The following is a 13810-nucleotide window of genomic DNA, read 5'->3' as shown; positions in this document are numbered from 1 at the left end:
AATGCGCGATGACAGACCACACCACACATTAACACCCGGTAGATTAACATGTTTGTCCAAGTGAACGTGAGGATTTTGGAGCAGTTGTGGCGGTTAACGATACCGTTCAGTTTGAATTGCGCCTCGTCAAACAGATAACCATCCCTGCAAAACTTTTATCCTCGCGAAGAATGCCTACAGATTACTCGCAGTACTCTATGCGTCCTTCAGTTCGTCCTCGTTCACAGTGGGCAGCAATCTTGGAAATTTCACGTACACCCTGCTTCACAGATTTTTGAGGTGACCTAGTAAAACGTTGCACTCAGCGGCGCAGGAAGCTGCACTTGTGTTTTTGGTCAGACAGATCTTTCCTAATGCACATCCTGAAGAATACCGTCGGCTTCAAATTTATCCCAAACACGAGAAGTTGTTGTACGTATTGGTGGCTGAGTTTTGTACACATTACACCACTGCCGTTGTACTTCCATCATATTTTCGTACTTCCTCTAGTGCAGCGTGTCGCGGAATTTGAATCTCCGCCAGACGTCATAGACGTCGAAGACACCTAGAGGTCTCTACACCATCGCGCCGTAAGCTGTGGCGGCGGCGAGCGTCCTGTCCCGCATTTAGTGTGAGGGCGCCACAGTGGAACACGTGGTTGCAGCAGCCAATAGCGGCGCCCCCCGATAGAGTAATTAAGCGCCTATGACGCTTTTGACGCAGCGTCCGCCCCCACGCGGCCGCTCACATAGGCCAATCCTAACTGTGAGGCCAAACAATAGTTCTTGTGGTCCACACAGGAACAGCAGCTTCGCTGCTTAGCCTGTCTCACTCCTGGTAGATGTAACCAGAGATTTGCAGTGCAGTGCAGTGCAGTCAGCCAGCGAGTCAAATCGTTGCGTGAGTCTCGACACATTGCCTCGACAACAGACAGCGTTCTTTTTCATTACTGGTGGACGTCTTGAATTTGTTTGGTTGTCTCTGGGACTCCGTTGCTTCTTGCGTGTTGTCGTCGTAAGGTCTCTCTCCATCGTCCGTCGTCGTTTCGTGTCCGTTCTTTCCCTTAGTTTGATTGTTCGTGGGCCGCTCTTTGTTTGGTCCCGCCGCGCTTTCTCGGCCACCCCACGACCGTTCCGGTCGCGTTCACAACCGGTTACAGCAATTCCAGTGCCATCACAATACGGCCTTGCGTTTCTCAAACAACAATTGTACTTCATTCATTGCTACTCTGTCATCTGCTGGAAAACGCGCGCCAAGATCTGTTGAGAAAACAAAGGACTACGCTAGTGCGCAAAATTACAACGATATGCCATTTTGTTCCACAGATATTAACTAGCAAAGAGGTCGACATTTTTCTGGACTCCTCTGTATGTAATCATAAAAACTTTGTTAAATTTTAGGGGGGGGGGATATGTAAAATCTTTTGTAAACTATGGAGGACAAAAGTTTTGTTATATTTTAAAACTAAACTCCGTCCGGTACCTACGGACCTGCCGTGTCATCCTCAGCCCACAGGCGTCACTGGATGCGGATATTTGTTATATTTTAGATCAAAAATGTAAAACTCGCGAGAAGTCAGCACTACCTTCCGAGGATGGGCTCAGGCCCGAAACTAAAAATGGCTCTGAGCACTATGCGACTTAACTTCTGAGGTCATCAGTCGCCTAGAACTTAGAACTAATTAAACCTAACTAACCTAAGAACATCACACACATCCATGCCCGAGGCAGGATTCGAACCTCCGACCGTAGCGGTCGCTCGGTTCCAGACTGTAGCACTTAGAGATGCACGGCCACTTCGGCAAACGTATCTAGTAATAGTGTAATAAAATCATTTCAAGAAAACGTGTGGCTGCTTGCAGAATTTCCTACAGTTTAATCTACGAAAACAGTTGCAGTGTTCTCCAACAGGGCCAGACACTTCTTGACATCTCTACGACGAACTGCCGCACCGCGGTTCAAATTTCGAGTGTCGTTTTCTGTCTACGGTCCACACCGCTACTAACCGCCACTGGTTGGAGGCGATGATTCACGAATTTTGCCACTGTGACAACCGAGAATTTCTCCGCATCTTCCAAAATTCAGGGGAATCCTACAGAATGTTCCTCAACAAACGCTTGTTATACTTCGTAAACTGACTAGCGGCTGGCACTGGACGGGCTCTTACCTTGACTGGCTGAAAATTTGACTGAGCGCAAAATTTAGCTTGTTTCCCACGCTGTGTGTGGTGAAATGGAGATGGCTCATTACCTGCATATGCTTCAGTCTGAGGTCATTTCTGACTAATCCCCTCTGCCAAGGACCTCTCGTAGTGAAAATTTGTCTGAGCGCAAAATTTAGCTTGTTTCCCATGCTGTGTGCGGTGAAATGAAGATGGCTCATTACCTGCATATGCTTCAGTCTGAGGTCATTTCTGACTAATCCCCTCTGCCAAGGACCTCTCGTAGTGAAAATTTGTGTGAGCGCAAAATTTAGCTTGTTTCCCATCCTGTGTGCTGTGAAATGGAGATGGCTCATTACCTGCATATGCTTCAGTCTGAGGTCATTTCTGACTAATCCCCTCTGCCAGGGACCTCTCGTAGTGAAAATTTGTGTGAGCGCAAAATTTAGCTTGTTTCCCACACTGTGTGCGGAGAATTGGAGATGGCTCATTATCTGCATATGCTTCAGTCTGAGGTCATTCCTGACTAATCCCCTCTGCCATGGACCTCTCGTAGTGAAAATTTGTCTGAGTGCAAAATTTAGCTTGTTTCCCACGCTGTGTGCGGTGAAATGGAGATGGCTCATTACCTGCATATGCTTCAGTTTGAGGTCATTTCTGACTAATCCCCTCTGCCAGGGACCTCTCGTAGTGAAAATTTGTCTGAGCGCAAAATTTAACTTGTTTCCCACGCTGTGTGTGGTGAAATGGAGATGGCTCATTACCTCCATATGCTTCAGTCTGAGGTCATTTCTGACTAATCCCCTCTGCCAGGGACCTCTCTTAGTGAAAATTTGTCTGAGCGCAAAATTTAGCTTGTTTCCCACGCTGTGTGCGGTGAATTGGAGATGGCTCATTACCTGCATATGCTTCAGTCTGAGGTCATTTCTGACTAATCCCCTCTGCCAGGGACCTCTCGTAGTGAAAATTTGTCTGAGCGCAAAATTTAGCTTGTTTCCCACGCTGTGTGCGGTGAAATGGAGATGGCTCATTACCTGCATATGCTTCAGTCTGAGGTCATTTCTGACTAATCCCCTCTGCCAGGGACCTCTCGTAGTGAAAATTTGTCTGAGCGCAAAATTTAACTTGTTTCCCACGCTGTGTGTGGTGAATTGGAGATGGCTCATTACCTGCATATGCTTCAGTCTGAGGTCATTTCTGACTAATCCCCTCTGCCAGGGACCTCTCGTAGTGAAAATTTGTGTGAGCGCAAAATTTAGCTTGTTTCCCACGCTGTGTGCGGTGAAATGGAGATGGCTCATTACCTGCATATGCTTCAGTCTGAGGTCATTTCTGACTAATCCCCTCTGCCAGGGACCTCTCGTAGTGAGAATTTGTCTGAGCGCAAAATTTAGCTTGTTTCCCACGCTGTGTGCGGTGAAATGGAGATGGCTCATTACCTGCATATGCTTCAGTCTGAGGTCATTTCTGACTAATCCCCTCCGCCAGGGACCTCTCGTAGTGAAAATTTGTGTGAGCGCAAAATTTAGCTTGTTTCCCACGCTGTGTGCGGTGAAATGGAGATGGCTCATTACCTGCATATGCTTCAGTCTGAGGTCATTTCTGACTAATCCCCTCTGCCAGGGACCTCTCGTAGTGAAAATTTGTGTGAGCGCAAAATTTAGCTTGTTTCCCACGCCGTGTGCGGTGAAATGGAGATTGCTCATTACCTGCATATGCTTCAGTCTGAGGTCATATCTGACTAATCCCCTCTGCCAGGGACCTCTCGTAGTGAAAATTTGTCTGAGCGCAAACTTTAGCTTGTTTCCCACGCTGTGTGCGGTGAAATGGAGATGGCTCATTACCTGCATATGCTTCAGTCTGAGGTCATTTCTGACTAATCCCCTCTGCCAGGGACCTCTCGTAGTGAAAATTTGTGTGAGCGCAAAATTTAGCTTGTTTCCCACGCTGTGTGCGGTGAAATCGAGATGGCTCATTACTTGCATATGCTTCAGTCTGAGGTCATTTCTGGCTAATTCCCTCTGCCAGGGACCTCTCGTAGTGAAAATTTGTGTGAGCGCAAAATTTAGCTTGTTTCCCACGCTGTGTGCGGTGAAATGGAGATGGCTCATTACCTGCATATGCTTCAGTCTGAGGTCATTTCTGACTAATCCCCTCTGCCAGGGACCTCTCGTAGTGAAAATTTGTGTGAGCGCAAAATTTAGCTTGTTTCCCACGCTGTGTGCGGTGAAATGGAGATGGCTCATTACCTGCATATGCTTCAGTCTGAGGTCATTTCTGACTAATTCCCTCTGCCAGGGACCTCTAGTAGTGACAATTTGTGTGAGCGCAAAATTTAGCTTGTTTCCCACGCTGTGTGCGGTGAAATGGAGATGGCTCATTACCTGCATATGCTTCAGTCTGAGGTCATTTCTGACTAATCCCCTCTGCCAGGGACCTCTCGTAGTGAAAATTTGTCTGAGCGCAAAATTTAGCTTGTTTCCCACGCTGTGTGCGGTGAAATGGAGATGGCTCATTACCTGCATATGCTTCAGTCTGAGGTCATTTCTGACCAATCCCCTCCGCCAGGGACCTCTCGTAGTGAAAATTTGTCTGAGCGCAAAATTTAGCTTGTTTCCCACGCTGTGTGCGGTGAAATGGAGATGGCTCATTACCTGCATATGCTTCAGTCTGAGGTCATTTCTGAGTAATCCCCTCTGCCAGGGACCTCTCGTAGTGAAAATTTGTGTGAGCGCAAAATTTAGCTTGTTTCCCACGCTGTGTGCGGTGAAATGGAGATGGCTCATTACCTGCATATGCTTCAGTCTGAGGTCATTTCTGACTAATCCCCTCTGCCAGGGACCTCTCGTAGTGAAAATTTGTGTGAGCGCAAAATTTAGCTTGTTTCCCACGCCGTGTGCGGTGAAATGGAGATTGCTCATTACCTGCATATGCTTCAGTCTGAGGTCATTTCTGACTAATCCCCTCTGCCAGGGACCTCTCGTAGTTCGCACAGAGAAAGATCTTTGCGGTCACTGGTCTGGTATTACTGTTACCTGAAGCGACCTCATGCAGCTAAAGAGTCCTCTGGGGAACTTGGGAAAAACCTCTCGAATATCCGCAACTTGACCACACAACGCGTAAAGCCTGCAGCTGGCCTCTGTCAGCTCTTGCAGCAAAAGGGAAATTTTATTTATTTATTTAACCTGATCAGATTAGGGCCATCAGGCCCTCTCTTAGATCGGACCAGTGTTCCACACATGCAGCATTTCACACATCAGAGTTACATCATGACATCTACATCTTCATCTACATCTACATGACTACTCTGAATTTCACATTTAAGTGCTTGGCAGAGGGTTCATCGAACCACAATCATACTGTCTCTCTACCATTCTACTCCCTAACAGTGCGCGGGAAAAAACGAACACCTAAACCTTTCTGTTCGAGCTCTGATTTCTCGTGTTTTATTGTGATGATCATTCCTACCTATGTAGGTTGGGCTCAAGAAAATATTTTCGCATTCGGAAGAGAAAGTTGGTGACTGAAATTTCGTAAAAAGATCTCACCGTGACGAAAAACGTCTTTGCTGTAATGACTTTCATCCCAATTCGCGTATCATATCTGCCACACTCTCTCCCCTATTACGTGATAATTCAAAACGAGCTGCCATTTTTTGCACCCTTTCGATGTCCTCCGCCAGTCCCACCTGGTAAGGATCCCACACCGCGCAGCAATTTTCTAACAGAGGAGGAACGAGTGTAGTGTAAGCTGTCTCTTTAGTGGACTTGTTGCATCTTCTAAGTGTCCTGCCAATGAAACGCAACCTTTGGCTCTCCTTCCCCACAATATTATCTATGTGGTCTTTCCAACAGAAGTTGTTCGTAATTTTAACACCCAGGTACTTAGTTGAATTGACAGCCTTGAGAATTGTACTATTTATCGAGTAATCGAATTCCAACGGATTTCTTTTGGAAATCATGTGGATCACCTCACACTTTTCGTTATTTAGCGTCAACTGCCACCTGCCACAACATACAGCAATCTTTTCTAAATCGCTTTGCAGCTGATACTGGTCTTTGGATGACCTTACTAGACGGTAAATTACAGCATCATCTGCGAACAACCTAAGAGAACTGCTCAGATTGTCACCTAGATTGTCATTTATATAGATCAGGAACAGCAGAGGTCCCAGGACGCTTCCCTGGGGAACACCTGATATCACTTCAGTTTTACTCCATGATTTGCCGTCTATTACTACAAATTTGTTCTATTTAGGACGCCGGCCGGAGTGGCCGTGCGGTTCTAGGCGCTACAGTCTGGAACCGAACGACCGCTACGGTCGCAGGTTCGGATCCTGCCTCGGGCATGGATGTGTGTGATGTCCTTAGGTTAGTTAGGTTTAATTAGTTCTAAGTTCTAGGCAACTGATGACCTCAGAAGTTAAGTCGCATAGTGCTCAGAGCCATTTAAACCATTTAGGATAAGAGATGGTACGGATTCCCGATGTTTTGGGCTAATAAGCTTAGAGTGACCAACAAGTACCGCTTGGGTTTTAGATGGGTTTAGTTTTAGTCCTATGTCCTGTGACCATTTTGATAGTGCATCGAGGTCAGTAATGAAATTTTCAATAGCTTTCTTAAGAGGGGCTCAAACTCTAGATTTCACAGGCCCTGTTCCTCCAGCCAGAAAATTTATTACAATACAACAGCAATAAATTTATTTATCCTCGTTTAGTGACGTGTCACTGAACAGTTTGGTCACACAATGTGTATGTGTTCTCTGCTATTGTTCAAATACCAACGTCTTTAACTAGTTGTTTACAAAATGTCTATAAGTGAGCACTGAGCATTATTTTTATTCACTGAAAACATTATCTTAAAGGTGAGTTACCTAGAATATAATTTCACAGAAGTAACAAACTGAAAATAAGTGACGTCTGGTACCTTCCTAATTCATTCCCTTCACGTTCTGCCATAACATGAAGTGCAAATGTAGCTGATCAGACTTTTCTGAGTAGCTCTAAAATGTGTTTTCAATTCAAGTTCCCTTCAGTCTGAATACCCAAAATATGAATATTCGATCACATTTATGACTTTCTTACAATGACTCAAATTCATCCATGGTGCTGTATCTATCTTTCTGAGTGCATGAACATTCGCCAGCAATTTATTTAAATACTGCGTTTGCAAGTGGCTCTTTAATTTTGTTTCCCTCGGTATTGATTTTAATAATTGTGTCATCTGCAAAAGAATCAAATCTGCCGTTTACATAACAAATGAAGCAGCTTTACATTTCCGGTCAGAGAAACCTCCTCGTTTTCATTGTTTTCCCATAAATAAAACACGAGTCATTCGTTGTCTAAGCCATTAAATATTTAAATCTACAGTATTTCTAGGAGAATGTTGTGATTTAAACTGTCAAATACACTCCTGTTGCAGGCTGGGCTGTGGATGAGCGGCAGCGGTCGGCCATTCTGTGGCGCCACCATCGCTGACGCTAACAATCTCGTCACGGCAGCCCACTGTGTTCTCTACAGCAACGGAGACGTGTGAGTGAATAAATCCGAAACACTCCTCCCATATATCACTGTTTATCTTATAGATTTGTCCACAAACCTGTAGCTTACGCATGTTGCATGTTAACACAAATATTACAATTACGTAAATATCCTTACAGAATTTCTGTCTGTAAAAGATGGGATTCAAAATATGTTGAAGTATTCAATAAACTTTTCGAGCGACATTGCTGCAGTTGTGAGGTACAGAGCATAGCGTACGTGTGTGGAACAGAGTTACATATTGGTGCATTCGAGAGAATGCCAAGGAAGGAAAACTAGAGCTTCAAATCAAGTAAGGTATTCAATAGTGCTGTGAATGCAAGATCTGCGTTTGTGCACAACAGTATATGATTCCTTGCAGCATTCATTATTTATGTTGACTATTAATTTCTGAAACCACGTATGGTAAATGCTGGAATAGTTCTTTCAAGAAAACTATAGCCAGTTCCTTCTGCCAGTCGTGGTTAATCTGAGTGTGTCTTATGCGTGATTAAGTTTATAACTTTCTTTTTTTAGCTGTCTTTTCATAGGCAGCAGTCTGAGGCGGTACATAATCTAATGATGATGAAATAATCCCTTTTGATAAACATAGCTACACTAATGTTGTACATAATGACCCTGATCATTTGCACTGTGTGATGTATTTACAAATTCGGAACTCAAGACATGTCTGACACAGGCTTTAGGTTTAAGTAGATCAAATTGCAGAATCGCAACAGCCGGATATCGTCTCCTCATCTACATAGTAAGATCCACATTTTCACGAATTAATTTTGAGAATACAAAAAAGATAGGTACCAAAAATTCTTCCAAATAATTTATAACCCAGAACATTTTTAACAGATTTGGCCTTTACGTCTCCTAACGACCACTAACAATCACCAATGTCAGTGCTCGACAGGCCATTTTAGATGTCGAAAGAACATGTTAAAATACTCAGTCTCATTGAGCAAAGAATGGAAGAAGCCACAAAGTAATTAAATTAATACTATCTAACTGTCAGAATTTTTAACACTAAAACAAACACACAATAATAATTTGAATAATAAAGTTCGAATTAGTAATGTAGTCTACCACAAGAAAGGTCCAGTGAAATAAATGAAAATACAGTTGAAAAAATTGTAAAATCTTGGCTCCGCGTTAAACATCCTTATTATAAATGCATCCATAACGGTGAAGATTCATCTTTAGAACTAGATATTTGTTGTTGTTGTTGTTGTTGTTGTTGTGGTCTTCAGTCCTGAGACTGGTTTGATGCAGCTCTCCATGCTACTCTATCCTGTGCAAGCTTCTTCATCTACCAGTACCTACTGCAGCCTACATCTTTCTGAATCTGCTTAGTGTAGTCATCTCTTCAACCATTTGTATTTCTTGTGGATAAGGGCAACCTCTAGACTTTTGTACGCGAAGTACATTAAATGTATTTTGTATCTAGACTTTTGTGTCCATTACAGTTATGATCTATACACATTTATGTTACTCCTGAATTTTTATAATGTCATATGCCCGTGCTACGCATTACTATCTGAACAATCCATTGGTTTTTAATTATATATTTGCTAGTGTGTCTATCTTGCGTAGCAATTGTTACATTTTATCCATTATTGTTAGTTTTTCCTCCTTAAGCTTACTACTATTAAAGATGATTTTTCACGAGAAGCCCATCGCCTTTAAATATAAATGACCTGTGGCCATTGTGGAAATATGATAAATTTGCATAATAAGTTTCAACATTTCGTATTTATAGATTTAAAACAGTATTTCTTTATGAAATTGTCGTAAAATTTCTTAAGTGTTTACGCCAACTGAAAAACCAATGCTTTTTGCCACATTCTTAGCGGAGGCTGAACTTAGATAAAACCTGATTGCACATTCACTTTTCGAAATTTTGCGCCTTTTTATGAAATGGAAAAAGCACAAAGGCAGCGTAAGCAAAAACTTATTCATAAAAGGATAACAATTTCGGGGACTGAATATGTGACCAGTTTTTTTTAACCTCCACAAACAACGAAGGAAAAAGCTGTGGAATTCAGATCATGTAAACGGCATTTATTTCACTTAAATGCATACATTAAATTGTTTCTCACGTTTTCATTGCGTCTGAAAATATTTCCACACAATAATACGTCAGCAGACGAAAATGTTGGATAATGAGAAGGTTCTACATATATTATGCGTAATTATGATGTGCCTTAGTATATTCACACCAACTGTTAACGCATGGAGAACCGTTAAGATTAGCTTTTGCGGCTAAATATACGCAAATACACAATTAATAATGTCAGATTATTACGATAGGAGCAGAAGAACAACTGCAATCAATTAATTACGTTGTTATATTCTCTAAAGGCAGCTGAGACCAATGGACAGCTGCGGATGTTGCACCGACTGTAAACTAAAAGTTGGTGTTCACAAATGGACACAACACGCCACAGAATTACTCGTTCTTAAGCGGAGAGGTATGGAACGCTTGCGAGTTTGCCTAATCAAACAGCTTAAGATTCTTTTGCCTTTGTATTCATGTCATTTAATGCTTATGTGGCTAATTGGCTTCCTTTTGCAGACAAGGGGCATCTATAATGCAGTGTTTTTTTGTTAATAGTTTCTACAGTTTATTGAGCTACACCCGATTCTGTTTCTAAAACCACAATATAGAATATTAAAAGCTATACCACCTACCATCAGAATCATCCCGCCATTTCCGAATCGACTGCCACCGCACATCTCTACCACGGAGGCACGTCAATATGTGCTTGCTAGTAATGCAAGCAGACGGAAAACTAGTTACCATAAAGGTATCTGATTTTATGCGAATGATTTTCATGCTGTGCGCGGCAGCATTTGCGTTGTTGGTAGTGTTAGTGTCATTAACTCATGACCTCTCGTTGGTCGCCGGTGACGTTGGGTGGAAACACAAGCATGGACGTGTATTAGAGCTGGAGACAGCCAACATGGGTCTGGACAACATGAGCAAGACTTTACTCGTAAATCTGTTTCCCATGGAGCAGCTACTCTTGGCCAGCGCTGACACATTGAAGGAATACGGCGAGGTTCTGTTTCCACACGGGAGTTGAGGAAAATGGTTCGGAAGTTCGAATTAACTCCCGCTATGTGTATTGCTCCTGGAAGAAGCCGACGGCCAGCTGCACCCCAAATTGTTGAATAAGTTACTGTTGCCATTGCTGAGACGGCTGGAAGCAATGAGCGATCTTCAAGCAGTGCACGATCTGTGTGACGGCAGGTGAACATTCCATGGTCCACCATTCAAAAAGTGCTGTGAACAACTGTGAAATGGTACCTATGGTGCGGTCCCATGCTTTCGAGGATGCAGATAGTCATCACACTGAACATCTTTTGTAACCTGAAACGTAAAGATGGTACGCAGTTAGCAAATGTTACCATCTCATGTGGAAATTAAAACATACTTCTTTCAAAGGTTTATTCGTTATGTCTGTTCTGTATGTCTTTAAAAATGTTCCCACAAAGTTTCACTGTCCTACGATCACTCGTCTTTCATGATGGCACTCTCAAGAAGCGAAGATGTAGCTATAACCACCCTGCACATTACATAATGATGTAAGAAACTAGATACTAAAACCCACAGCCGATAAGGCAATGTTGTTGTTGTTGTGGTCTTCAGTCCTGAGACTGGTTTGATGCAGCTCTCCATCCTACTCTATCCTGTGCAAGCTTCTTCATCTCCCAGTACTTACTGCAACCTGCATCCTTCTGAATCTGCTTAGTGTATTCATCTCTTGGTTTCCCTCTACGATTTTTACCCTCCACACTTCCCTCCAATACTAAATTGGTGATCCCTTGATGCCTCAGAACATGTCCTACCAACCGATCTCTTCTTCTGGTCAAGTTGTACCACAAACTTCTCCCCAATCCTATTCAATACTTCCTCTTTAGGTATGTGATCTACCCATTTAATCTTCAGCATTCTTCTGTAGCACCACATTTCGAAAGCTTCTATTCTCTTCTTGTCCAAACTATTTATCGTCCATGTTTCACTTCCATACATAGCTACACTCCATACAAATACTTTCAGAAACGACTTCCTAACACTTAAATCTATACTCGATGTTAACAAATTTCTCTTCTTCAGAAACGCTTTCCTTGCCATTGCCAGTCTACATTTTATATCCGCTCCACTTCGACCATCATAAGTTATTTTGCTCCCCAAATAGCAAAACTCCTTTACTACTTTAAGTGTCTCATTTCCTAATCTAATTCCCTCAGCATCACCAGACTTAATCTGACTAAGGCAATAGTGGTGGAAAATGTTTGTTCCCGTCAGTTGAAACATCTAAGGTATAGCTGAGTATTGCAGAGCACTCTTACTTCTGATTCAGTGTTATGCCACTTCATGTTCTTGGGGAATATGATCTTTCTATTGCGATTTGACTTCATACATCATGATGAAATGGTGGGCAGTAGTTAATGCTCTTGCTTGCCTGCTCTAGGGAAGGAATAATGGTAACTTTACCTGCGTTCAAAGGAACAGGGAGGCGACGGTGGGCTGTGGGAAGCGCGTTTTTTCTGCAGAACCTGGTTGGAAACATTTCCGGACAGCCGAGTTCTGCGGTCCCATTGTGTAGACACGTTGGTTGGCGCCGGTTGGCAGGCAGCCACGTCCAGGTAAACTTACTAGCGCCGAGAAGTCGCCGCTGCAATGGCCAGCATATTGTGGACCGGCAATAAAGCAGAGGATGGGCCCTTGTTAGGCAGGAAGCCGATGAGGTAACTGTGATCGTTCTGCGAATTTCCGTGGAAAAGTCGCTGGCGCCCAGGTGTCCAGACTCTGCTACAAAACATATTGTGAAAGCAAGGCTTTAAGCGAGTTTATGGCCGTTCTTTGGAAACTTCGAAATGGGCGCAACAGGGGAGATAACAAGCTGTTTATAGAGGGGTGTGGTTCAATCCTGGTCATGTTGTTAGCAAAAGACACACGTAAAATCGTGGGAAAGAGGCCGCAAAGCTGAATCTTTTTCCTTTTTTCCCAATTAATTTAAAAGTCTCTGATTGGTCAAATCAGTGTATGCAGAGCAAGAGGCGCTCTCTGAGCTTCGAATGCAGCACTCAAGTTTCTGATTAGCTTGTGCTAAAGTGGGGGAAGTCTAATATGTAAATAGGCTTTTGCTACCGAGCTGAGGAGGAAAGCGGACAGAAAGAGAAGATAACTCTTGTACTGGCGCTTCACTAGTAAAGAACTGAAGGTCTCTACCTAAACGGTGAGACTGCGTCCTTTGCTAGTGCGCCACTTAAAGCCTGTGCCACTCTCTTTCTGAACCATCAGAGGTACTGTTTCTAGCATCATGCTCACAACAACTGATGCGTGGGTGTATTTATTTGTCTTGAGTCGGCTGTCTAAACATTTGACATATTCCGTCACGCATAGTTGTGACACAGTGTCAAATTGGTTTGGCAGACCAGCAAACGGGTTCACCTGCACGCTGGAATTCACCGGGGTTTCAGAGGCTCATAGGAAAGCACCTGCGTTCCGAATGAACCGAACGCGAGACCGTGTACTTGCATTTTTCGGGCTCGCGCCATTAATAACAGATTGCGGCCGTCCATGACTTCAGCCGCCGAACGCATCGTAGTGTGCCGCCCTGACCAGCAGGAGGGTAAAGTGTTTGATGCTATGCTGTACGGCTCCAATATATGTTTCTCAGCACCCTGTTCTTTCGAACCATATTTTTCTTTTTTGGAATAGTACAATATAGATGCTTGATGGTATGATAGTTTCTGTGCCATAAACCGGATTCATGTGTATGAAGCCAGATAAAGAGATTAGTGTTCCGGTTAGTGTCGTGTGTCGATCCCCAGATGATTATTTTGTCCACTATAGACCCCATGTTAGTGCAAGCGTTTGTTAAATAAAAATGTTTGTGTGACGTTTCTTTAGACATTTTTGGTGTCTTCTGATGTTAAGGATGAATAAATCTATTGTCATTTAGACCACAACTTCTCACTGTGTTCTACCTTGCCATTTTTACTAAAGTCCAGATACTAAAAGAGATTAGCAAGCTTGCATAGTGCCATGCAAATATATGGGAAAGCTGAGAATGTTATTACATCGCGTCTGACAAACATATTCTTTGCCTTGTACCAACTAAAAATACCAAA

The 13810-nt window shown here is 43.2% G+C and overlaps 1 protein-coding gene across 2 annotated transcripts in view; it reads left to right on the top strand.

The window, feature by feature from the left end:
* LOC126356030 (chymotrypsin-1-like) overlaps positions 1-13810 on the top strand; it is a 141485-nt gene that overhangs the window by 54066 nt on the left and 73609 nt on the right. For both annotated transcript variants that reach the window (XM_050006684.1, XM_050006685.1), the window contains exon 3: positions 7560-7669. In XM_050006684.1, the coding sequence (XP_049862641.1) occupies positions 7560-7669 (110 nt within the window). The remainder of the gene's footprint in view (positions 1-7559; positions 7670-13810) is intronic.

The sequence above is a fragment of the Schistocerca gregaria genome, chromosome 3 (genome assembly GCF_023897955.1).
Source record: "Schistocerca gregaria isolate iqSchGreg1 chromosome 3, iqSchGreg1.2, whole genome shotgun sequence".
NCBI lineage: Eukaryota > Metazoa > Arthropoda > Insecta > Orthoptera > Acrididae > Schistocerca > Schistocerca gregaria.
This window is presented reverse-complemented; position numbering and strand designations above follow the sequence as displayed.